This window comes from Bactrocera latifrons, unplaced genomic scaffold, assembly GCF_001853355.1.
Source record: "Bactrocera latifrons isolate USDA-ARS-PBARC rearing strain unplaced genomic scaffold, ASM185335v1 scaffold_118, whole genome shotgun sequence".
Lineage (NCBI taxonomy): Eukaryota > Metazoa > Arthropoda > Insecta > Diptera > Tephritidae > Bactrocera > Bactrocera latifrons.
In genome coordinates, this window is record NW_017534608.1 from 77,276 (window position 1) to 101,945 (window position 24,670).

At 37.2% G+C, this 24,670-nt stretch overlaps 1 protein-coding gene across 2 annotated transcripts in view; it reads left to right on the plus strand.

The window, feature by feature from the left end:
- LOC108978133 overlaps positions 1-23,330 on the plus strand; it is a 60,747-nt gene extending 37,417 nt beyond the window's left edge. Inside the window, exons 2-5 of one of the 2 annotated variants that reach the window (XM_018948267.1) lie at positions 15,995-16,146; positions 16,720-16,798; positions 22,076-22,229; positions 22,403-23,330. In XM_018948267.1, coding sequence (XP_018803812.1) covers positions 15,995-16,146; positions 16,720-16,798; positions 22,076-22,229; positions 22,403-23,166 — 1,149 coding nt within the window. In that variant the 3' untranslated portion in view covers positions 23,167-23,330. The remainder of the gene's footprint in view (positions 1-15,994; positions 16,147-16,719; positions 16,799-22,075; positions 22,230-22,402) is intronic. The other variant, XM_018948268.1, reaches the window with a different exon arrangement.
- The last annotated feature ends 1,340 nt before the right edge of the window (positions 23,331-24,670 follow it).

The window sequence follows — 24,670 nt, forward strand, 5'->3', positions numbered from 1 at the left end:
AACGTAATTGGCACGCGTTTCAGTTAATCATTGTGTCTAATCTTGCCACTTTTGCATTTCTTTTTTGCCAAAACGTGCGTCGGATAGATGTGAGAGCACATCGTGAGAAAACTTAGCTATGACAAACAAACAAAAAAGCGATTTAACAGTAAATTATACAAGCAAGCGGTAATTGTAACAGAATCCACTATTTTTTGGCAACGCTACTTAACCACAGTAAAAGGTATTTAATGAAAGAACAGCCAAGAAACACATACTCAACAAAAGACTTAAGCGACAAACTCGCGTACGTTACGAACATAAATTGCTGACAACACGAAAATAAACAAGCAAAATTAACTATTTTATAGACAAACTTAACAAGCTGGAAATGGTTAACGAGGAACGCAAGTAGCTGTCGATGTGGTTCAATTTTTCTATGAAAGCGATCATAATTTGAAGGTTTCATAATTTTTATTAAAAATTAATATTTTGTTTTAATTTAATTTTCTTTTTAAATTTTTCTGTTTGTAATGTAAAAAAAACTACGTATTCTTAATATTTTGTCTGTAAACTTTATCAAAGTCGATGAGAATTTAATTTTATACTAAAATTTAAAAAAACAATCAAATTTCGGCCAAACAAAGGCCGAAACAAGAAAAAACGCTAACATCGGTTGCACCAAAGCTAGAATACCCTTCACAAATACAAAAGATTCCTTCCAAGATTGAACAGGCAGTTTATATACAAGTATTTGGTAGTCGAAAAAGTCTTTTCCTATTTTGTCAATAGATGTCGTTGCAGTCATATGGTACATGCACTGGAAATGCAATCACTTTGTGTCATACCATGTAGAAATGGAAAGGTGAGAATTTAAGCTTCATTTAACCCAAAAAAATTAAATTCGGGGAAGTTGAAGAGAAGTGGCAACTGTTCAAAAATTAGTGAAAATAATGAAGCAATTTCCTAAATTTAGAAATGCTTGTATAAAAAAAGGGAAGAAATTTGTTAAATTTGCTTAAACGATGCGGTATCAGATCGCTAAGGAACTCAACATTCATCATCAAACGGTTTTGATCCATTTAAAAAAGCCCGACTGCAAAAATAAGCTCGCTGTTTGGGTACCAAATTAATGGTTTGTGAAAAATCTAATGGACTGATTTAACATTTACGATTCCTTGCTGAAACGAATGAAATCGAACCATTTCTGAAGCGAATGGTAACATGAGCCGGAAAGTGGATCAAGTTCGACAGTAATGTGCGAAAACGGTCATGGTCCAAGCATCGTCAAGCTCAGGATGGACGCCTCGAAAGGATGGTGGGATTGCAAAGGAATCATCCACTATGAGCTGCTCCAGAATGGTCGAACGATTGATTCTACATTTTACTGTCAACAACTGATGAGATTAAAAAAGCAATGGACAAACACGGCCAGAACTGATCAACAGAAACAGCTTCATCTTCTCTCAGGACAACGCTAGACCACACACATCTTTGATGACTCGGCAAAAACGTTAATGGAGTAAAGTTGATTTCAAGGAAAGCCGGTGACACTACTTGTCGCAGTTTTTCACCGGGAAACCAGAAAAGTTTTATACTGATGGAATAATACCTCTAGCGGAAAAAGTGGCAAAAAGTAGTCAAAATGGTACATATTTGGTTCATAAAAGTTCATTATAAATAAAAAAAAAAATAATAATAAGTTGAAGTTTGCTTAAAAAGACTTTCGACTACCCAATGTATCAGCTGTTTCGACAAAAGAGCAGTTCTAGATGAGAAAAGAACGAGTGCAAATTTTCCATTTGATATCTCGAAAACTGAGGACTAGTTCGTAAATATATAAACAGAAGTTCAGACTGACAGACAGACCGGTTTGGCTAAAACGACTGTGCTCGTCAAGCTGATCATTTATAAATATAATTTATATAGTCTCTGGCGTTTCTTTCTGAGCGTTACAAACATCGTGCCTAGTTTGCATATACTCTCTTCAGGGTATATTGAAAAAAACAAAAAAAAAACAAATAATAGGAAAAATAAATTTAATAAATCTTAAACCATAATAAAGGATAATATAGAAGGCGGCAACATTAAATAAAAAATTAGTAATTTAAATTTTGTTGTAACGTAAAAAACATAATCCAAATTCAAATAGGTCGAAATTAGTGAAACTTGCATTAAATAAATCAAGTGCTACTTGCAAGAAACTCCAAATGTAATACAAATGTTGTATACCGAGATCAATTAACTCCTGTAATAGCCGTTATTATGTAAAAATTTCGTTATCTATTAAAATCGTTACAAACTGTTGGGTAACGAATTTCACCAAAATCACTAACGAAGTGTTGCAAAGTTGCAGAACAAAAAACGAAAAAGCAACAGCAGCAACCAGGCCCGCATGCTTTCTTTCGTGCTCAGCCATCGAAGTCTTTCGTAATTGTGCTTTCAATTAAAGTCATTTTTCATCGCCACAAATAGGCTTTTCATCTAATTTATGGGACTTTTTAAAAAAGCGAAGCTATTTTAATTGCGATTGTCACGCTTTGTTGTAGTCACTTTGTGTCTTCTGCAGACAGATTTCACGCCTAATTAACGGGGCACATTCACTGCGCTGAGCATGTGAGCCCAAATATGTACATATGTATAAACTTCATGTATGTACATGTGTGAAACCGAAGGCAAACACCCGACGCAATTGTTGTTATTTGCGTTTACAAACAATAGTTTATTTGCTTCTGTAATGTAAGGCCGTGCACAATTTCATTTTCACTACAATAGAATAAGTATGTACATATGTATATGTATGTATCCACGAATATTGCTGATATTGAGCTGATATTGCAATAATTTACAATGTGTAAGCAAATTAATCAGCTGGACGCGAAGGAAATATAGTTAAAAAATTTTAGCTCTAAGCTTTATATTAAGTGCTCGTTCAGTGCCTTTCACATGAGTTAATGGAGGAAGGAATGATTGCTTTTGTACAGCAATGATTCAGAGATTACTGTGAGCAGTTTTCCTGCTGGGTATTTCAGGGGAAATTGTGTCTATGCTTTGAAATTGAAAATGCTCTTTTAACTAAGGCGGCATATAATTATAAGTAGATCAAATAAAAAGCAAACAAATCAAACAAAAGCGTGTAGTGGCCAGCCAACAGCAGCGTGTGAAAAGTGATTGAGTTGAGTTAATTAAATTATTATACATATTTGTCTATATATGTACATATAAATATATGTGTGGATTCCCATTGTGTTGTTCAATATCTCACACTTTCATATTGAAATCGAATTAAATGAAAAGTGGTATTTACATGCATACATATAATATATGTAGTAAGATTATGGGAACCTTAAGAAACAGTGAAAAAGAAAAGAAAGAAAAGAGTTGCTATTTTTAATTGTAAAACCCATTTTTTTTTTTTTTATAATAGCACTTTATTATGTCAGCGCGCTAAAATGTAGGCAATAGTTATAAACATAGATATTTGGTTATAAATCTTAAAGTTGGGGCCACTGACTCCAAGTTTCGGTAGCAAATTTTAATAATTTCGACTCGTTGTTGGAAAGATGAAATGGCAATCCGGGCGGGAAAAATATGGCGTCTATTGAAAATCCCTATACTTTATACGGTTGCAAATAGTCAGCGAAACCAACGATGAACTTTTAAGTTTCTATTTAACAGTGAAGGAAGTAAATTTTCATTATGTGTTCTGAGCCGCTAAAAGACCACTTTCAACTTATGCGTAGTTTGCCTTATATATTTCGGGACTTGGTAACCCTGGTGTTCCAACGTGACAACTAAGTTTAACATTTTTGATGGTTTGTTTACAGTAACTTAAAATATTTATCTCGGCCAAAAAATAGAATTAAATCGCGAACATTTTCGCGCGATTATTTTTTACATCTTTCGATGTCGATCAACTCAGCTTAAATTTTTGGCGATGAAGCTTCATCAAGGGCCAGTATGTATCGATAGTATGGTAAATTTAATCGAGGTCATAATAGATAACTCTAAGACATTTTTGAGCGAAAAAACAGTGATTTGATAAGTCATCCGCGGTAAAGTCCTGGCTTGGCACCAAATCTTTTATTTTTATTACCGTACGAAAAAAAAATTAATCATTGAAGAAGCAGTTGATGCTTTCAGAACGCATGTTTTGCAAATACCTCCTCACATTAGCAAAAGTTCTTCGACAATTGGTTCAGATGCCTTCAAAACTGTATATGTAGATCTTAATGGAGAATATTTTGAAAAACAATAAACCAGTTTTCAATGATTAATATTTGTTTTTTTTTTCCTAATCTCGAAACATGAAAGACAAGCTTTGCACAACCCTCCATTTATCGGCTAAAATCAAAGGGCGTGTCAAATATAGACACTTTTATGCCTTAGCATCTAGCAACGAGTTCGACTAAATACATAACGCTCGTATCGAAAGTTGTGAAAGAAACTTTTCACTTCAGTACTACTTTATTGTTAAATTTCTTTTCAATTGAGCGTTGACTATGTTCATCGTATTTATTACATAATGCAAAAGTTACTGAAAATCACTGAGGAAAGCTTTAAAATCAAGAGGCATAAAATTGACTAACAGTGAAACTGAATGCAGTGCAATGACTTAACTTAATTAAAAATAAATTTATTGCTTTATCATTCACAAATATGTATATATGTACATATAGTATATGTCATTAAATGCGTACAATTATGCACTTAACTGTAAAATTTATTATAAAAGCGTTATCTGAGTGCATTGTGCCGATGAAGAAAGTACTTGCTGTTTATTACCGTAATAATATGAGCAGTTAATTAATAAATAAGTTGAAATACCGCGAATCTAGTCAAATAATTATAAAGTGTTTGAAGTTTTAAATAAAAAATATAAGTAGTCAGACCAAACTTTTCAGGAAATTTTAACTGAACATTTGGAAAATTAAGTAGACTGAAAGAAGTTTATGATTCATTGCTACACATAATAATTAAAATAATTTTATATACCTACATTATTAAAATATTTTTTTTTTTTTTGTAATTTTTTGTACTTTTCTATAAATACATAAATTTTTTCAAATCGTGAAATTTTTTCAGATATATTTACGTCATAATTTCTAGCCTAAACAATTACCTATCCCCTTTAATAAACATAAAAATGGAATCAAATAAATCTCAAAAGGCCAAATTTTTTATTTTATTTTTTATAAAGACATTCCGTAAAAAATATTATCATTGGAAATTGTCTTTCTGTAATTTACACTCAATTAAAATATTAGCCAAAAAAAGTCAATACTTGTAAGACATAATAAAAATATGGAAAGTCAACCTACACAAATTTCCCTCCACCAAAATTTTCAAGCGAAAGTACTCAGCAGCAAATAAACAATGTAAAATGGCGGATCTACCATAAATTCTATTGATGAGCCAATGGCAATGTTAGGCTGAGTTATAGACCTAATGAGAAAGTTTGCAATCAAATATGCCATTACTTATCACTAGGCGCACTTATTTATGTGCATGTGTGTGTGTAGGCGAAAATGAATGAAGCATAAAATTGCAACACACGTGTACATAAGTTGCAGTTGCAACACTGGGTAATGGTTTTCCCAACAGTTAACTGTATGCATATGCATGAAAATCGTTCATCAAAGAGAAACCGCCTGGCTGCCTAGCGCGAGGTGGCATGTACATAGTTCGTGTAGGCAAAAAATATGCAGCACTTCAATAATTACTTACCACAAACTAAAATGAAATGCAATTCAACATTGCTGTGCCACATGTTTGGATCTAAGTGGACTTGTTGGGTCTTATTCGATTTAAATTATTTTTTCAAGCTTCTATCAGCAGAAAATGAACAACAATAATTACTGAAAATCGCTGAGTGATTGCCCCATCGAGTTGTTCCTCATGCAGTTTAGGCGTCTTTATATTTGTATATATGTTGGAGTGACACAAAGATCGCAACTTTCCGAAAACAGTACATCGGAGTGCCGATTTACACCGATATCAATAACCAACAGGAAGCGTTGGCTAACTAGTTTTTGTGCTCCGGAAAGTATGCAATAGTTTAATGTTTAAAAGGATAATCCTCAATGATATTTTCTGAGAAATGTTAACTCTTTTTTAGACTCTTAAAATTCGACAAATTCAAAACTCAAAACGAAAAAGAAAAAACAAAAACGAAGAAATGGCAAAGTGGCTTGTGTTTAAATATTCGGTATCAATAATCCATGAAATCGAAAAAATTCAAAGCCTATTTTAGTCAATATCACATTTTCGGTTAAAAACACAGTGAATCAGGTCAAAAAAAAAACCAGTCTACCAGTACTTCAAGAATTTTATATTATTTTCCACTATGTACTCAGCTGGAGTAAGTATTTTCAACACTTTTTAAACTTTTGGTTCAAATGTCGAATTATGACTTAATATCATGATTCTATTCAATCTAAAAAAAAGTCCACCAAAAACGAGACTTCGAGAAGAAATTTTAAGATCACTGAACAGAGCGTTAAACTTTCAAGCAAATCAGGCTGAAGACATAAATTCCATCAAAAACCGAATTTTGGACCCTGAAGCACAGCTAAAGCGACTTCTAAGTTAATCTATAAGTTTTAGTTCATTATTTAACATGAACTTAAGATTGTCTTTCGGCTAGTCCATAGAACTAAAACACAACACACAACAAGAACCTCACTGCTCAGCACATTTAAGCACTTCTTCTTTGATTTCACTGAAGAGCTGCTCATTCCTTAATGGCGCAAAAAGTGTTGAGTTGGTCATTGAAATGTTCCCATACACATTTGTAGTAGTCGCTAATGGCGCAGTGCGACTTTTGCCACAAATTTGCACGAATTGCATATTAAAATGTTTCCACAACCCACACAGCAACACACAGTGCCGCACAACGCTCGCTCACAGCCCGCCTTCCACTCGCTTGCATACGCCTGTCTGCACTTCAGCAAACACTTTTCGCTTTTTTATTTGCATCCGAGTGCGGAGTTGCGATTTTCTCTTTTCATTAGGAGCGTTTTTTGCCGGTTTTATGGCATGCCATTTCAGTGGTGCTGCGCGCACCAAACGGGGTTAGAGTTCAAGCAGTGGCTCTGGTAATTTTTTTTGGTAAATTTTTCTTGTTTTTTTTTCGAGCTCTCCAGTATTTATTGATTACTTTGCTTCTTTCGATTTTTATTTGGATTTTACTTATCGACAGACAACACTCAATCTTTGCTGCAATTGACGTTGCTGTCGTTAAGTTGTGTTGCAGTTGGGTTTGCTGTTGTCACGGCAGCGATAAAATCGTGTCTGACGTTGTTGGTTTTAGTTGGCGAAAAGACAAAAACAACAAAACACGAGCCAGCGCGCGTTCTCAATTATCAACCAGTGCGGAAAACTTAAACACGAACGCAGCAATACATACACACCATACTATATATCTGGAAATAAATATACTTTTGTATATATTGAAGCGATATGCCGAAACATGTCGGCAGATATACATATATGTTATGTATATTTGAATTTGTAAGCACAAATTCACACGGATTCGGTTTCAATTGCAGTTAGCGTTAGTCAAGTTGCAACCACTCATACACACTCGCAATCCACACACTTGGCGAAGTATTGGTGCCTGTTTGCAGTTTGCTAACCAATATTTGCACTGTTTGATTCACTCGCGCCACCAGCGTCTTTTACTCTTTTTCTGCGCCGCTTATTTGCATTTCGGTGTTTTTTCGACCGCTCGTGCGTCGTGTGCCGATTTTTGCTTCTTTTACGACCACAATCGTTTTTTCCTCTTCGCTGCAGTTCGAGTGCTTTTGGCGCGCTTTCGTGTCATGTCGGTTTTTGATGATATTTCTGTCATTCACCATAGACTTTTGTATTGTTTGTTCGCTGCTATTTAAACTCCAGTTGAAGTTGAGGTTGAAGCAGACATTGTTGTTGCGGAGATTGAAAAGAAAGCGACATTTCCGCTGCTGCATTTGAGCTGGTTTTCAAGAGGTCTGTCACTTGAACTTTGAAGGTGGAGAAAATCCGTGCAGACACGCATTTACATGCATATGTGTATATATAGAAACTCCCTTGGAACATATAATGCCTGAAATAGTTTCTTTTTGGCTTGTCAATCATATTTATTTTTAATGTTCACAGAGTTAAGATCTTTTCATCGGCACGAAGAGAACCACGGGACTAAGTTCGACATTTACTATTAACCATTGCTTTCACTCAAATTGGTTCGATTATATTATGTCATTGTAACAAATATGTATATATGTATATTTTCAATGCGCCTATATAATAGCTTTGTTGGCCTGAAGGTAGATGTAGCAATATATTGGGTGGTCGAAAAAGTATTTTCGTAATTGGTCAATAGAAGCTATATTTCGAAATTTTTGTATTAAAAAGTAAAGAATGCCACACAATCCACCAATGAAATTCGTGAAGTTTACGGAGACGATGCTGTAACATTTCGTGTAGCACAACAATGGTTCGCTCGCTAAGTTGACGCATGATTAGAAATACGAAAAGACTTTTTCGACTACACAATATATATGTATAAAAAATACTTCTTATAAGTTATTTTTGTCCACAATCAGGTGAAATAGATAATTATATTTGAAACTGTCTGTTATGATATGTATGTATGATATTTATATAGATATTATTATATTTAGCTACGTACTCAGTACGTATCATCACTCCCATCCATTTCATTGTGCAATCAAACAGCAACGCTTAATTTGTTGCATCACTGCGGTTTGCAAATATCCGAACGCACTTCATCACACAGTAGTAATAAAATTCGCAAATATTTGCTTGCTCATTGAACGTTAAATGCAAGTGCAAATATTTGCCACACAATGCATAAAGTGGCAACATTAACGAAGACAGGGTGAATATTTGAACTTAAACTTGCAACTTAGTACCGAATTAAGCATGTGAACACATTTATAGACTTGAATTAAAAGAAAAAATGCAAACTTCGGGTGCGCCGCAATTATTATACCCTTCACAATTACAAAAGACTCCATACAGGAACTTGATTTTTATTGGTCAGTTTGTATGGCAGCTATATGCTATAGTGGTCCGATCTGAACAATTTTTTCGGAGGTTGTACCGTTATGTTGAAAAGTAATAGCTGCAAAATCTTGTGAATATATCTCTTCAAATATAACAGTTCTGTATATAATAACTCGATTCCTATCGTTCAGTTTGTGTGGCAGCTATAGTGTCCGATATTGGCGGTTCCGATTCATGAGCAGTTTTTTGGGATTTTATTTATTTAGTTAGTTAAGTCGATGAACATTAATTCTTACAGACTAATGGAGAATTAGGATGCAAATTAGAATTCTAAAATAATTAAATTAAAAGTACATAACTAGTTAACTTAAACTAAAGAAAGGAATTGAGGGTATTATTAATGAAGGAAGCCCTAGAGTGAGAAAAATCAAGAACTTTCTCGGAGATCGAGTTAAACTCACGCATAGCACGCTTGAGAGGAGCATATTCAGCAAAGTTAGTACTTTCCTTTTTATAAAAAAAGGGGGAAATAGATCTGAGACAACGTTGAGGAGCATTGAAGTTAATTTTCCCTAATAAATAGGGACAGTCAATACCTCCATTAATAACATTGAAAACAAATGAAAGGCAGAGAACGGACCACTTTTCCAGTAGTTTAAGAGGTAAAAGCAATAAACGAGATGTATACGATGGTATTGGGTCAACGAGCGAACGAAGGAGCGGAGAGCAAATTTAAGAAAAAATCTTTTGAACACGCTCGATCCTATTAATTGACGATATGCAATATGGTCTCCAGATGAACACTGCATAATCCAAAATGGACCGAACAAAGCATTAGTAAGTATTAGTAATTTCAACGTGTAGGGGTCGGAAAAATTTAAAGCATTGCGACAGACAAAGCTAAGTACAGAGAATGATTTAGAAGTGATATAGTTGATGTGATTACTGAAAGAAAATCTGTYGTCAAAGATTACCCCAAGATCTTTGATTTCGGTAACGCATTTTACGACACAATTGGAAATATTGTAACTTGTAGACAAGATGTTATGTTCCCTACCATAAGAGATCTGAGAGCATTTATCTAGATTCAGGAAAAGCTTTGATTTCAGTTAACAATCATAAAAAGTATCAATATCACATTGAAGTTTGAAGATGTATTCAAACTGGACTTTTGATTTTTGCACAAATTTTTAAGTCATCTGCATATAACAGAAAGTTAGCGAAAGAGAAGCGACAGGAAATGTCATTGATAAACAGCACAAAGAGAAGTGGACCCAAGACACTTCCTTGTGGTACTCCTGAGGACGCGATGAATGTATCAGATGACACTCCATCAACGCTGACAGCGCATCGTCTATTGTGCAGATATGATTTAATGCACTGCCAGAAACCCGAGTGAAACCCTAAAAATGATAATTTTTTAATTAGAATATTGTGATTTCAGATCATTATCTCGAAAATTAAGGTATTAGTTTGTGTATATCCAGAGAGATGAACGAACTCACCTCACCATGCTGATCTCCGACGTTTCCTTCTGGGCAAACTTAATATACCCTGCTCAGGGTATACAAATATTGGATCCACATGATACTTATGTATTAAAATGATATTTTTTGGGTTTGGTTCGATTTGATTGATGCTTTTGTCTCCCAGCTGTTTTTCTATAGGGTAGGCCGAACACCTATTAACTAAATTTTGGATTTTAATTCGGTGCTTGATTTTTAGACAAATAGTCAGCTCACATATTGCATAAAGGATTCCCATCTGCAAGTCCTTCTTCCAAGTGATAAGAGTAAAACCTCCTCAAGTTCATCACAACTTTCACAAATTCTCAATTAAGCGCATGCTTCATAAACTACCACCTTCGAAATAGCACACTCTGTGTTAAAGTCGTTCAAGCTTGTAAGGTGAGAATGACGAGGCTTCTGCTTGTTACTATTTGGCATTTGGGGGAAATGCGAAGTTTTTACTTTATCGCCGTTTGGCATGCCACACTTGAAACACAGCCTTACTGAAGTGAGTGAAGCCAGCTGCCACACATGTGGCACGAACATAACAATTCATAAATATTAGCAAGCCTATACTTTTACTTCTACTCTTAGTCGCCGTGGTAAATGTTACGATTTTATAATCAAAAACACTAGTTGCGTACCACTTCCATTTGCACCAATTCGTAACTAGTGCAGAACGGATGTAATGTGGTATAGTACAAGAACTATGTAAGAAGCTGTCAAAGTGATTTATGAGATAACAAAACAGGAGGCAAAAAGCAATCAATATTTATTTGTAAGCAGGTCAGTACACAACCGTAGAAAACTGGTGCCGTTATTACATACAAATATTTTCATATGAGCATATGTATTTTTCCTTGGCGTGTTGCACAAGTACTTCATATCAAAGAACGCTTTGAAAGTAGCCAGATTACATTGCAACACGAACTTGTCTAGGACTTGAAGCCGTCGGTTATTTAGTATTGCTACATACAAGGAAATATATAACTATCTGATAGCGCTTTAGCCTGTCCATCTTCAATCTATCTATAGGACGCACGCACGCACGCGCGCATTTATTTGCTTGTCCGTCCGCCTGTCTATCTGCCACATCCGACAGTTGTTATCAGTGTGGCATGTGCGCGAGCGCGTGTTGGGCGCATAATTCAATTATTTGTTGCTATTGTTGTTCTGTGGTGTATTTTTTTTTCCTAAGTGCCTGCCTCATGTTGCATAAAAATGAGGTTAATCAAAATCAAGACCTTCACACACGTCTAAATTTCACGTTTTGCACGCGGACACACACACACACACATAGCCGCCGACATTCAACTGGCAAGTTGCAAGGCGAAATGCACTCATGTGATTATATGCAAGTGTTTATGCAAGTGTGGCTCGCTGCCTGTTTGCTGCTGAGCAAGCACACATACATACAAACACTCCTCTATTCATGTCAGCACAAAAGATAGCAACGCAAGAGTTGAGCGTTGATTGCGCACGCAGATGATCACGTGAAATTGCATGTTTGCACACACACAAACACATATGTATTATTGCAAAGTGCAGCATAACAATTTTTTAATCATATGTACATTCGATTATGCCCCATTGTGGCACTCACCACACCACTCTCCCGCCCGGTTTGATGTCGGAAAATATTCATTCTGTGGCAACGTTGCACCTCCTATTTATATAGTAAAATTTATTTGTACACAGCGTGATTGTTGTGGTGCACTCACTCGCGTAATTGAATTTTTGCATGTAAACTATCAATGCAGCGAATTCCGAAAAAAAGTTTTTATGTTGTAAAAAAGAAAGTGTATTTTTTTATATGACGAAATTGGTGTTTACCCTTCTAATTATTGTTCCCTGCACTAAAACAATAAATTGTATAACTTAATTTTATGATTTTGTACTTAGTTTTTTTAATTTTTGTGATAATAAACGTCATTCAGGGGCACACCTAGCATGACAGCCTAACAAACACGATTTTTAGGAATTAAAAAAAAAAAACTACTCCATCGATTCGTTTAAATATTGGTGGTCGATAAAGTCTTTTCGTATTTTATCAATAGATGTCGTTGCGGTGCTACCAATCACATTGTGTCATACCATATAGTATTGAAAAGGTGAGATTTTAAACTTCATTCAAAAAACAAATAAATTCGGGGAAATTGAGAAAACGTTACAGCTGTTCACAGCATGAGTGAAAATAATGCAGAAATTCGCTATATTTTGAAACTTTTGTTTAAAAAATGGAAGCCTCCAATGAAATTTGTGAAGTTTGCGCAGACGATGCTGTATCAGTTCGTATAGCGCAACAATGGCTCGCTAGCTTCCGTTCTGGAAATTTCGATGTGAAAGATCCACCTTGCTCTGGTCGACCTATCGTTGAAAAAATCGGTGAAATTATGGAAAAGATTGACAAGGACTGTCATATAAGCAGCCATGACATCGCTAATGAACTTGAATACTCATCATCAGACGATTTTGAACCATTTGAAAAAAGCTGGTTACAAAAAGAAGCTAGATGTTTGGGTACCACATGAATTGTCTGTGAAAAATTCAACGGACCGAATTAACATCTGCGATTCTTTCCTGAAACGAAATGAAATCAAACCATCTCTGAAGCGAATGGTAACAGAAGATGAAAAGTGGATGAAATACGACTATAATATACAAAGAAGCTCATGATCCAATCGTGGTGAAGCTCAACAAATGGTCGCAAAGCCAGGATTGACGGCTCGAAAGGATATGCTGAGTGTTTGGTGGGATTGCAAAGGTGTCATCCATTATGAACTGCGCCAGCCGGGTCTCACGATTGACTCTACATTTTACTGTCTATAACTGACGAGATTCAAGCAAACAATCGCAAAAACACGACCAGAACTGATCAAGAGAAATGGCTTCGTCTTCCATCAGGACAACGCTAGACCACAGACATTTTTGATGACTCGGCAAAAACTGGGAGAGCTTGGCTGGGAAGTTTAGATGCATCCGCCATATAGACCTGGCATTGCATCATCGGACTACTATTTGTGTTGGTCAATGCATAACAACCTTAATGGAGTAAAGTTGACTTCAAGAGAAGCTGGTGACACTACATGTCGCAGCTTTTCGCCGGGAAACCAGAAAAGTTTTATACTGATGGAATAATGTGCCTAGCAGAAAAATGGCAAACAGTGGTCGACCAAAATGGTACATATTTGGTTTATTAAAGTTCATTATAAATATAAAAAATAAGTTGAAGTTTGAATAGAAATACGAAAAGACTTTTTCGGCTACCCTATATACAGCTGCGAGCAGTGAAATAGTAGTGGGGTTTAGAGTTTTACATACCTGTGAGTTATGCAAAATTCTAAACAATTTTAACATCAATTGAAACGGAAAAGTTTATCATATTTCCCTGGCTTCGTTTACTAATAAAAATATTTTAATTTGAATGGGTGTAAGATATATTTATTCACAAAGTTGTGTTTATATATGAAATTTGATGAGAGCAGTAAAAGAGTAGTAAAGTAATATAATTTTTTTTTCTTAAAACTGAAGATTTTTGGAAGTTCCGTCTATGCGAGATATTAGTACTTGGTAGCATGGCCATGATTTTTAATAACAGCAATACAACGCCTCTTCATAGAATCTACGAGACTCTGGCATCTTTTTAGTGGTATGTTCTGCCATGCTTGCTGCACTACGGTCCACAACTCATTGTTGTTTTTGGGTTTGTCATTCCATACGGCTTTCTTAACGTCTGTCCAAAGGTTTTCAATAGGATAGAGGCCAGGCGATTGAGCTGATCTATCCATGACATCAATTCCATTGACCCGAAACCACTCCTTTGCCACCCTACTGGTGTGCTTCGGGTCATTATTCTGCAGAAATATCCCTTTCAGCGGGATGTTCTCTTCAGCAAATGGTATCATAATATACTGCATTATATCCACGAATTTGTGTCGGTCCGTTATGCTAGTAATCTTGTGAATTGGGACTACACAAAAAAATTGGGCCTGTAAGAAAAACACCCCAAACCATGAAAATCAAACCGCCAAGCTTCATAGTTTTTGTGCTGAATCTGGGGTAGCACTCTCTATTAGGGGAGCGTCTTAGATAGTGACGGGACCCTTTACCGCCATATAGAATAAATTTCGACACGTCTGTCTAAAAGATGTTGCGCCATTTCTCAATCGGAAAATTCTCAATCGGTCCTTTGGCAAATTTAAGACGACTTGCTATATGATTTTTTTTAATAACGGTACTTATCGACATATAAATTATGTTCATGTAGAAGTCTTCTCACTGTATGAACACCGCAGGTCAGGTTCAGTTCATTCCGAATCTCTATAGCTGACATTCTAGGTCGAGTCTTGGCACATCTTACAACTATTGGTGTAAAATTCACGGAAAGAATCCATATTGCGCCCCTTTTTTCGTCTTTTTTTTTTTATAAATAATTGCATTGTGAGTCGTTGTGGCTTAACACCCTACAATTCTTTCCACTCCCTTATAGGATTTACCGTTGTTTATGAGAGATTGAATCCATTTTTGTTTCTCTTCACTGCAGTGCTTCCCGCGACCCACTAAAATATGCACAGTCATATTTTTTTAGCTTTTTCATTGGATAATTAATGAAATAACAAGAAACTTACTTTTTGATTGATAAAATTAAATATTTTTTAGTAAAAATAATCTATGTCCAATCAGCTCACCGTTCACTACTATTTTAATGCTCGCTCATAAAGACGGAAATCACAATATAATTAGCTGTAAAAAAGTAATGGTAAGTGTTTCGCACTTATTGTTGTGTATAACAGGACCGTTACACTACAGAGAATATAACTAGAATAATAATCAACTTCAATACCATAAAAGAAACAAAATTTAAAGCGAAACTATTTTTGTCAATAGCCACTACTATTTCAATGCTCGCAACTGTATGTGTATATTTAGTTCTTGATGACAGTCAGTGACCGCAATTGAATGAAGATCGGGTGCTACTACCTTTGCACACTTACATATAACTCATATAGCAACAAAATACCTTTAAGACAGTGGCCAAACGCTTGATATCTTTTATACTATGCTACCTGTCTACCTATTACGATTTACGCTTTTTAAAAATTATTTGCTCCCAAGCTTAACATTTCTTTAAAAGCAGCAAATTTCTCAGATATTATAATTGATTACTTGCTGGTATTTGACCAATATCATTACACTCTAAAACTTTATACACAAACATACATATATACACGGTGTAGATAAGAAAAAAATAAACATTTAAGCACTCAATTTCGCAGGAGTTCCATTGGAGATTAATTTGTTAAGCAAATATGCAAGCAATGCGGTGCAAAGTGGCAAAGCCAATCGCCGCATTTCTTCCATGCCATTCATGCCGCCGCAGCCATGCCATCCGTTTTGTTTTCTCATTTAAGTAGTAAAACAAATTACTAATCTCTTTCCCATTTGATTGTGTTTTACTTTATTTTCATTTTGTGTTTTTGTTCGTGGCTTCATTGCAGAAACCATCGGCCACCGCCAAGCCGACTAAGTATCACTACTATCCGCACAATCAACATATCTACTTGCTGCCCGAGTGCGCGATACAGCAGGTCTGCAATGCGGTCTATGTGCGTCTGAATTACACACAGCCATTATGCGCCTGTCCATCAAGGTGAGTACCACAACGAAACAACCTAAATTAGCAAGGATACATGTAAGTGCGAATGCGAACGTGTGTGTTTGAGGCAAGCTTCAATCGACAACAACAAGCCGAGGCTTGAATAGACACATGAAGCAATGCTTTGGAAGGCTAAACGGACAAGCCAACAGACAATCAAATATACAAGCTGACAGCCAAGCGAGTATGGAGCGTTGAGCGGGACGCGACCAAACGTGGAGCGAACGCGAGCGGAACGGATGGAACGAAGCGGCGTGGCGCTGCATGACTGAAAGTGCAATGGATGCAACAGTCTGCAAGCTGGCAGCTGGAAGCCCGGTTGCGCTGCCTAACATGCCACTTGCAACATGCCACATGCCAGCACCAAGTGCACGCCACAACCATGCTGCCTGCTGCCTGTTGCATGAATAGAGTTAAATAATTTCACAATTGATTATTTCATTTTATAAAGTGAATGCTTGAGCTTCTTTTTTTTTTTTTTTTTTGGTTTGCTTCTGCAATTTAATTGTGTTTTCTCAATTCTTTTATTGTTTCTCTTGTTTCATTACTTCTATGTTGGGCCACCAGATACCGTGATCCCTGCTCGGCCAGTCTGAATGAGGACGATCAGCATACAACGAAATTGGTGGGCGACAGCAAGAAGAAGGTAAGTGGGTGGGGTGAAGAGGTGGCGGCACATGCAATTCGCTGCATTAATGGTTAATTCTATACAAGTATGTGTGTGTGTGTGTGTGGTTAAATGTGTTGGCGTTGTGCGGAAGTGCAGCAGCAAATTGGAAAAGTAACAGGCTAACAAGGAGTTGTTAGAATTACTAAAAGCGCGGCGAACGGCAGCACAAGTTGGTAAGGGTGGGAGTGTAGGCGAGGCAACGCGAGGTGTAAGCTTGCATTTTGCGGCTTTCGATGCTCGTAAATAACAGACGGTGAGAAATGGAATTAAACGATGAATCTACAAGCAGTTAGAGTGCATTTTTTTGGTATTATTCCTTATTGTTGTTGTGTAATTATTTTAAATAAGCAGTTAGACGTAGGATTAACCTGTGCTTCTGCTGGCTTAACTAGAGATTAAGTTAGTCAGGAGAGCACACAGCGCAGTAAAATTAAGAAAAGTATGAGAAAAGTTCTAAAAATACAAAACTCTCAATTATTTTGATTATTAAGCAGTTAGGCCAACTAGCCAAGCAGGAAAATGCTAAGCAGTAATACTGAAAGATTTTCTTTACGAGTTTTCAAGAAAAAAGTTCTGCCGAAGAATTATGGTCGCTTGCGGATTAGAATATCGCATTGAGTGGAACGATGAGCTGTACGAATTATACGACGACATTGACATATAATAGTTCAGCGAATTAAAAGACAACGGCTACGCTGCCTAGGTAGTGTCGTCAAAATGGGCGAAAACACTTCAGCTCTTATTTCGATGCAGTCGGGGGAAGCGGAGAACCTGGATCGCTTGTCTACGACAGTACAGGAGTAAAGATACACTATATATATACATCCATAAGCTTATGCAATTTTATGCACAATTCAATGCCAATGGATATGAGCTCGGTCTGAACATTACAGCTTACCACAGATCTCTTCACACTAAATCGTGAATAGTCTAAAAGCGATTAATGTAGAATAAGAAAATATATCAGAATGTTTCGCATTAAAAATGACCACAAAAATGTAGAAGAATTTATAACTCAGCCTTAAGTGCTGCAGCTGACATGAACTGATATGCATTAACTATACTGCAGTAGCTTGCCCAGCATCAGCTATTATGGTAACTAAAGCGTTTAGGTCGTCTCTTCGTGCAATTCTTCAATAATTTTCGCTAACCGCTTTTCACATCATTAAAACACCAGCTTGATCCATTATAAGCACTAAGAGCATTTAATTCAATTACCAGCTGCCGTAGAACGCAAAACTCCCACACGCTCGGATTATATAAGTGCAGCCCGAGGATGGCTTGTAAACCGATTCTGCACATTTTAGCGCCGCAATGCATTTTCGTCTGACTTAAATTGCTTTATTAGGCATAATTGCAAGTATTTTGCATGCAACAGCTTCATATATGCCTCAAGTTGAACGCGCAACATGTGTTGCACAATCTGGCTGCAAGTCTATGAGATTATAATGAGATATTCTGCAACCAAGCATATACTTATGTGGCTCAATTCTTCTCTGTCTTGCTACTCCAGTTGTTCGTGCGTGTGTGTTAGTGCGATAATTCATCAGAGCAGACTTCGGCACTGAACGCACTTAAATGCAAAATAATTTGTCTTGAGTGGCATCTGGTTGCCTCAACGGCAATGTAAATTACAGGAGCTGCTGTGGGGATGACAAGGAAATGGAAATCTGGCAGTCCATTAAAGGTGTGAAAAACAAATTATTGCGCTTGGCACTAATATTCCACAATATACTGCTCGCACAGCCGCTGAGCTTGTGACCGGAACAGCTGCCCGTTTGCTCGCAGCTCCTTGGGAAGGAAATAATATAGTTTTAGGAAGCCTATACAATTTAAGTGTCTTTATTTCGTAAGCATTTAAACCACTTTTTTTCTTCGGGAGGAAAGTCCAAATATCAAATATCAAATTTCAGCTTTCATAGATTTCGGTATTTAAAAAAACTCGTCGGATTTGCTATCTAATTAAAATTTGACAAGGACTGGTCCATTCCGACCTGGATTAGGTTGCACAGGCTGGTTGTCACACTATACATAGACCTACAGGTCATTTGTATTGCAGGATGGAGATTGATTATTAATACGAGCTGGAGTTTATGCCCTGCACAAACGCTTTTGTGAAGTTTAAAAGATACTTGGTATCTCTGATAGCCTCTCTCATGTCTACTTCTCTGCACTTTTTACATACGCCATCATTAAAAATGCCCATACGTCTGTCATGTGATGCCAGTAAGCTGTGACCGTCCTGCCGTCTTTTTGAGACCGTGGAAGCTGAAAGTTTGGGTGATGTCTTTCTACTCATTTGCAGTTGATATTTGCGATCGTGCATGTCCTTAAGGCATTTCATCTTACCTGATCCGTCTGTCAGCTTTTTCTGAAATTTCGTAGCTGAAGCCCTATATTCACCATTCATTAAGCGCATCATAACTGATAAAGAGACGTGGGTTTATAAGTATAACGTCCAAATCAATGTAGCGAATAGCCCTGTACAAATGGGCGGAAACCAAAGTATCCTGAAGGCTGTAAAGATCAGTCGAGGCTTATAGAGGAAATTTATTGAAAACTGGATTAAGCGTTAGCAAGCTTGTAATAGCTCTGGAGCCAGGTCATAATATAGTTTTCCATTAAAACACGAGAAAGTGTAGTCAGTCCGGTTCAATTTTGACCACATGTTAAACTAGGTGAAACTTGATCAGAGATAGGACAACCAACGTCACCTAACATTTATTTTTGACAAATTAGGGGAAATATTAATTTCTGTTCAGTAAAGCTTTTCTCTGAGAATAGGCATAACTTTCAAAGGCAAGGTTGTAGAGTCAGACCAATCTGTAGTTACGAAGATGTATACGAAGAACTGCTTTGAATTCTGAGATCAAAAAACAGTTTGAACATTTATATTTCCGTTCTTACACTTTCCATTCCCGACCTCAAGTTGTTGAAAAACAAAAATGGTAAACTGACAGTTTTACCCCTAAATACGTGTCCTTTGATTCAAAAATTTTGATGAGAATACACTTACTTACTTACACTTAATATAGAGACACATTCGACAACCATGAAGTCCTGTTATATCCCATTGGCGCTCTCATAGTGGACCCATAGAAAGGTTCGACATCCCCGCCACAAACAGAAATCAAAAAGAGATGAAAAAGAAATTTGAATTGGAGAGCAACCCGCCGCCTCACACATTATTTGTATCACTCATAAACCGCGTAATGATAAGCCTTGTTCAGAATCTCATTTTCGATCATTTAAATGCACTAATGCATTAGTAATGGGACACCGCAATAAAATATGCGAACACACGGACACACAAAGCGGCAGACAAACAGAATCTGCACTAATTGCATAAATAAAGCAAATTATTGTGTGTCTCCCCAAATCACCAGGTGTCCGCGCAACGTCGCTGCTGTCAATGCTACCGAGCATGCTGATGCTGATGCCACTCTCGTTGCTATTATTGTTGTTGATAGTGCGGCGGTTGTTGTTGTCAACCATTCTAACAACATCGCATGGCATCGCGTGAGACAGAAAAGCCTCACAGCTTTGGCGTAAATTAGACGACAATTTGATGGTAGCTGGAAAGTGGCTGGAGCCACGACAACCCAACGGCAGCACAACAACCAAACAACAGCAACCCCGGCAAGCACAGTCATATGCATACATAAATGCCAGCAGGCAGCAGAAAACATGCAAAAACAGATGCCACAAGAAAATTAGAAAAAAGTGCAAAAAAACAAAAAAAAAACAAAACAACGACAAAGTCGGAAATAAAAACAGTGGCAGAGAGGCTTGCGGCAGCGCGGTCGAGGCACATCGTTGGCCTGTTTCGCTATTTCACTGCAAAGGCAAGCCACGGCGTTGCTGTGGGCCCATTGACTTATTCCGCAACCAGTTGAGCTGTTGCTGTTGTTGCAGTGGCGAAGCGCCGGCAGGCAAGCCGATCTGGCCTGTGCTGCCGGGCGAACTGTAGCAATGCTGTTTTGCAGTGTTTTCTTTTTTCTCCATTTCGCCCTGCTGCACTTTAGTAATTGCTGCTGCTCTTGTCGTTGGCGTGGTTATTGTTGTTGGCGCTGTTTCGCTGGATAGCCGTGCATGTGTAGATATTTGTTGTGCTTTGTTTGTTGTTGTTGTGGCTGGTGTTTCGCCTTTTAACATGCACTTTAGTTGCGGCGTTCGCTTGCTCGCTGGCAATTTCTTCGCGTCCGCACGGCGGCGTGTGTGGAAAAATCGTGATTAGCGGTTTTATTTGTCATTAAATGAGGTTTTAATGCTGTGCTGCCGCGGCAAGGCGCCTGTTTTTCAGGCATTGCGCCACAGAACTTCACTGGCGCAACGCGAGATTCGCCAAGAGGGGTGAGAGCTCATATTTTATTGCCAGCAGCTAAAAATATGGCGAGCTTGGACTTGGTGGCATAACAAAGAAACTATGGAAGGTTTCGGATGATATTTCGCCAACATATGGAAGGTTTCAGAGGTTATCTGGGAGAGTTCAGGGTTATGGAGATAAGATGGAAAATGCTTCGAAAATTTGGTTAAGAAGTTTATAACCTTGAAACCAATGGAAGAAAATTATTCGGTTCATAAAAGTCAACTAAGATTGGCGAATATCTGAGCCGCAGACGTAACTGATAACGTTCTTAATCAAAGTCCGACTATTCAATTCTAAAATAGGGATTCCTGACAGTGTCTAAGCATTTACCGAGGTCGGCCCGGATAAAAAGAGGAACAAGCGATTTATACAACCTTGTGGGTCTCACAAAATCAGCTATAAATAGTCGCATAGCGGAAAGGGTCTCTTAAAAGATAGATGGCGTGGGGAGATCAGATAGGGTACATATGTACTTAGCGATGAAGCTATAAAGAACCCAAGAATAAAGTAATGGAGAAATGAGGAAATGAGAATAACATGAGGAATCGTCGAGAAGAGAAAATTTTTAGAGAAAATAAAATACTTCACAGTTTTATCAAAAAATTTCCGAATAAAATGCACACAACTACAATTGGACAACTGCTAAGGTTAGGGAAGAAAATATTCTAATTTATTTTCAACTGCTTGAAACAAAGGTCACGACGTGGCAGAAGTTTTTACTGTAGACCTACACTCACTGAAAATTAACAGATGTTTCAGTGAACACTTTTAGACCACACGCAGCACATTTTTCCACAGAATCTTCTAATTTCTACATTTCCTTAACATTTGATGCAATCTAAAAAGTACGTGTACTTCCCTTCTTCGCTCTCTCCTTTATCAAGCAGGCAATCACTTTGGCGAAGACATGCGAGGCCACCACCGAGATGCGTGAGTGCAGCTCACCGAAGGACTGGTCTCTATTGGCACTGCAGAATATACGCACCGGCAAGTCGCACTATCTAATCATCTGCAGGTGTCCCGACCACTTCAAAATGGGTAAGTGAATACAAGGCAGAAATGCAGAAAAATTCAGAATTATGCACAATTAATAAGCAATTTTGCAAAGCAATCGACATTAAAATGTTTAATGCTGCAAAATTGCGAAATAATTGTGGACAATTACGATTTAATTAAACTAATATACATTTCATTACACCCCGAACGCGCAGAGGGTCCCATGGCTCACGATCAACCCAAGTACGCCAGTGTGCCCGGCATACGTGTCTTCGGCATGATGTGCGTCAAGCCCGGCTACTCGGTACGCAAGCCATCCGCACAGCCACCCAAGCGCTATCAGCTACAAAAGCCATTCTACCGTCCCAGCACGCAAAGCAGCAGCGCTTACATCAACGTACCACAGTATGGCGCTAAAGACACCTATGGTCGACCGAGCTCATCGTCGTATGCCGCCGCAGCGCAGGCCGCGAGCAGCAGCAGCAATTACCATCCGGAAAATAGCTTTGCAAGCCAACACGGCCAGGCCGGCGGCTATCAATACTTAAACCGGCCGGACAGTAGCAGCGGCATCAGCAACATTAACCCACATCAATCGGCCATTAATGTCGGCAACTATCGACCGGATACACTCACTTCGATTAACAACTTCCAAACGGGCATCTATGGACGCAACAACGAACGCAAAGGCGAGACACCAATCGAAGCGGCCAAAGATGAGGACAAGTCGCTGAATACCAGCACACAACAGTCGGCAGACACGGCAGCTGCTGCAGCCGGCGGCGGTGGCATCGAGGAGACAACGTCGAGCCTTGATTTGGCGGCGGCCACGTCGCAGCAGCAGCAAAACGAAGAGTTGGCACAGTTGCGCGCCAGGCGTTCGGTGAACGATATAGCGGCCAACGATTGGGACGATGACACACCCGAGTTCCCGTGGGATCGTGTTATGGAGTTTCAGCAGACGATCATTTGGGATTGAGGTGAACGGTGAGGACGTGGCGTATGAGTAATTCTTTTTTAATTTTAGTTTAGCAGTGATCGAGAGCGATCACTAGTGCAGTGGTAGCAGCAGGAGTAAAAACAAAAACAAAATTTTAATTGATAAAATCGCATTTTATATAAATACGAAGGAGTTAAATAAAAGTAAAACTGTAAAAGTGTAAGAGCCGGCAGTTCTAAGCGGCGTTCAGGTTTTGTGAGACAAAACCTTAAAGTGAAAGAGGCGAGTTTATAGAAGAATTACTTAATCAAACGATTACTGTGACTGAATGAGCGATAAGAATATTAAAAAAAAATTATATTAAAAATTAAAAACAAAAAACAAATTTTTAAATTTTAATATAAAAATTATAATTAAAAAAAATTAAAAATTATAAATAAAAAAATAATAATAATAACAGCAATAATAAATACAACAATAATAAATACAACAATAGTATACGGCAATATATAGAGTAATGAGCATATGGTATATACCAACAGATATTAGAAATTCATGGAAAATTTCTGTTTGCTCAGCAAAGCCTTAAATTTTTAAGCAAATAACTATTTTTTAGCTTAAAAAGAGGAACTTGTTGGCAAATCAGTAAAAAGTGTAACACATTACAACTCAAAAACCATATAATTCCCCAAATGATTTTTCGAAACAAAAATTTTCGTATCTAACCTAGAAATATTTGAATTCCTTTCAGCGACACTGAGAAGGCAACATTGTACTAAGAAATTATTATTTTAGAAGGCAACTAAAAGTAAATTTATCGTATCAATTAAGTTCCACAATCGATAAACGTTTATCGATATACTAAATTACTTTTAGCGCGAATATATTTTAGCATTTTACTTTATCTTATTTTTATATTTACTTAATGATATTAACTACATACACATTACAAATTGATTGAAGCATTTCGCGCTTGTTTTTGAAGTGCTTCGATGAATTTGTTTTATTTGTGCGCAACGCCAAGGAAACAGCTATTTTATTCATAAAACTTATGAGAAAGAGAAGAAAAAACGTAACGGTTTCTAACGTTTGCGAATTCGAAAATCGAAATTCTTAAGCATAACACGATTTAGTATTTATATTATGCAAATATTATTTATTTTATACATTACATTTAAGCCGCATTTATTAGTAACTAATTTTAGAGATGACAGAAACGCAACCGATTGCATTTTGTACGATCCGCTTGTACTTTGTAATAAATTATTTTTTACTTAAAATAAAACTGACGGTCTTTTATTGATCAAATAACGAGTAAACGCAAGATTTTGAGCCAGCAAAGGTGTTTCAAAGTGAGGAAAGGTAATACTTAGTTGTGATAAACGATAAAATTTTAGCATTCAGATGGGTTAAAGCTTAGGAGGAAAGCTGAAGGGCAAGTACGTTCTATAACAGTAAAAAGTTTACTACAACACAAAGTGAAACTAGGAGTTACGAACAAAATTTTGGATACAGAAAAGTATGGCGTTATCACACAATTCAT